The sequence below is a fragment of the Aphanomyces invadans genome (assembly GCF_000520115.1).
Source record: "Aphanomyces invadans strain NJM9701 unplaced genomic scaffold supercont1.349, whole genome shotgun sequence".
NCBI classification, from domain to species: Eukaryota; Oomycota; class Saprolegniomycetes; order Saprolegniales; family Verrucalvaceae; genus Aphanomyces; species Aphanomyces invadans.
Window position 1 is genome coordinate 1 of NW_008580494.1, and position 881 is coordinate 881.

The window sequence follows — 881 nt, forward strand, 5'->3', positions numbered from 1 at the left end:
GGGTTTTACATCATGGAACGCGTCATTTTTGGCTTGCACAAGAACAATTTTGCGTTGGAAACCGAAGTGGAAGCTGGCTACGAAAAAACCGACACCCCCGCTGAAAAGGACGCCGAGCCGTTGGCCGAGAACGCGATCGCGGCGCTTGAAGCGCATGATCGGGACGCTGCTACGTACCGCCTGCCCGGTGTGTACCCCAAGGTCGCTGCCTTGCGCATTGTCATTGTCGTCGCCACCGTCGCGATCGCGTGCGCGTGGGAAGAGCGCCTCCTCGACTTGTTGGACTTTACCGGTGCCTCGTCGATTGCTGTGTCATGCATGATCATGCCGATCGTGTTTTACTTGAAGCAATTTGGCAACCGTATCGGTGTCGTCGAGAAGATCTGGGCATACTTTGCCGTCATCGTGTCGCTCGTGCTGGGTGCGTACGTCACGTACATTTCGGCCGACCCGCTGTTCAACCCGCCGTCGGGTCCGGCCCCCAAGCCCACGTGGGACAACATTAAGTTTCCTTTCTGCCCTGCCGACTCGAGTTACGCTCGCATCACGTTCACCAACGTGTCGTACCACCAAAACTTGACCTCCTTGGCCATCTAAGCCAAACATCCCGTGCGTGTGCTCGTGTCGTGGTAATCTAATGCATTCACTATTCAATCGACGACACGCTGTTGTCTTTCACACGGAAGCGCGGCAACGGGACTCGCGACTCCTTACTGCTGACCTCGATGACGAGACTCTGTCGAACCCAGTGCTCACCTCCACTGTCGCGCCACGTGGAATCGACAACGGGTGTGTGTGTGGGTGGGTGGGGTGTGTGTTGATTCGATGATGGATGGGCTGGACATGGTCGCCAGCAAGTAATGGTAGGTACCTGCCATCGC

The 881-nt window shown here is 56.8% G+C and overlaps 1 protein-coding gene across 1 annotated transcript; it reads left to right on the forward strand.

The window, feature by feature from the left end:
• Window positions 1-12: 12 nt before the first annotated feature.
• H310_15329 (hypothetical protein) lies at window positions 13-597 on the forward strand (the record flags this gene model as incomplete). Its single annotated transcript, XM_008883314.1, has 1 exon — window positions 13-597. One exon carries the CDS (start codon window positions 13-15, stop codon window positions 595-597), a length of 585 nt encoding a protein of 194 aa, XP_008881536.1.
• Window positions 598-881: the final 284 nt, after the last annotated feature.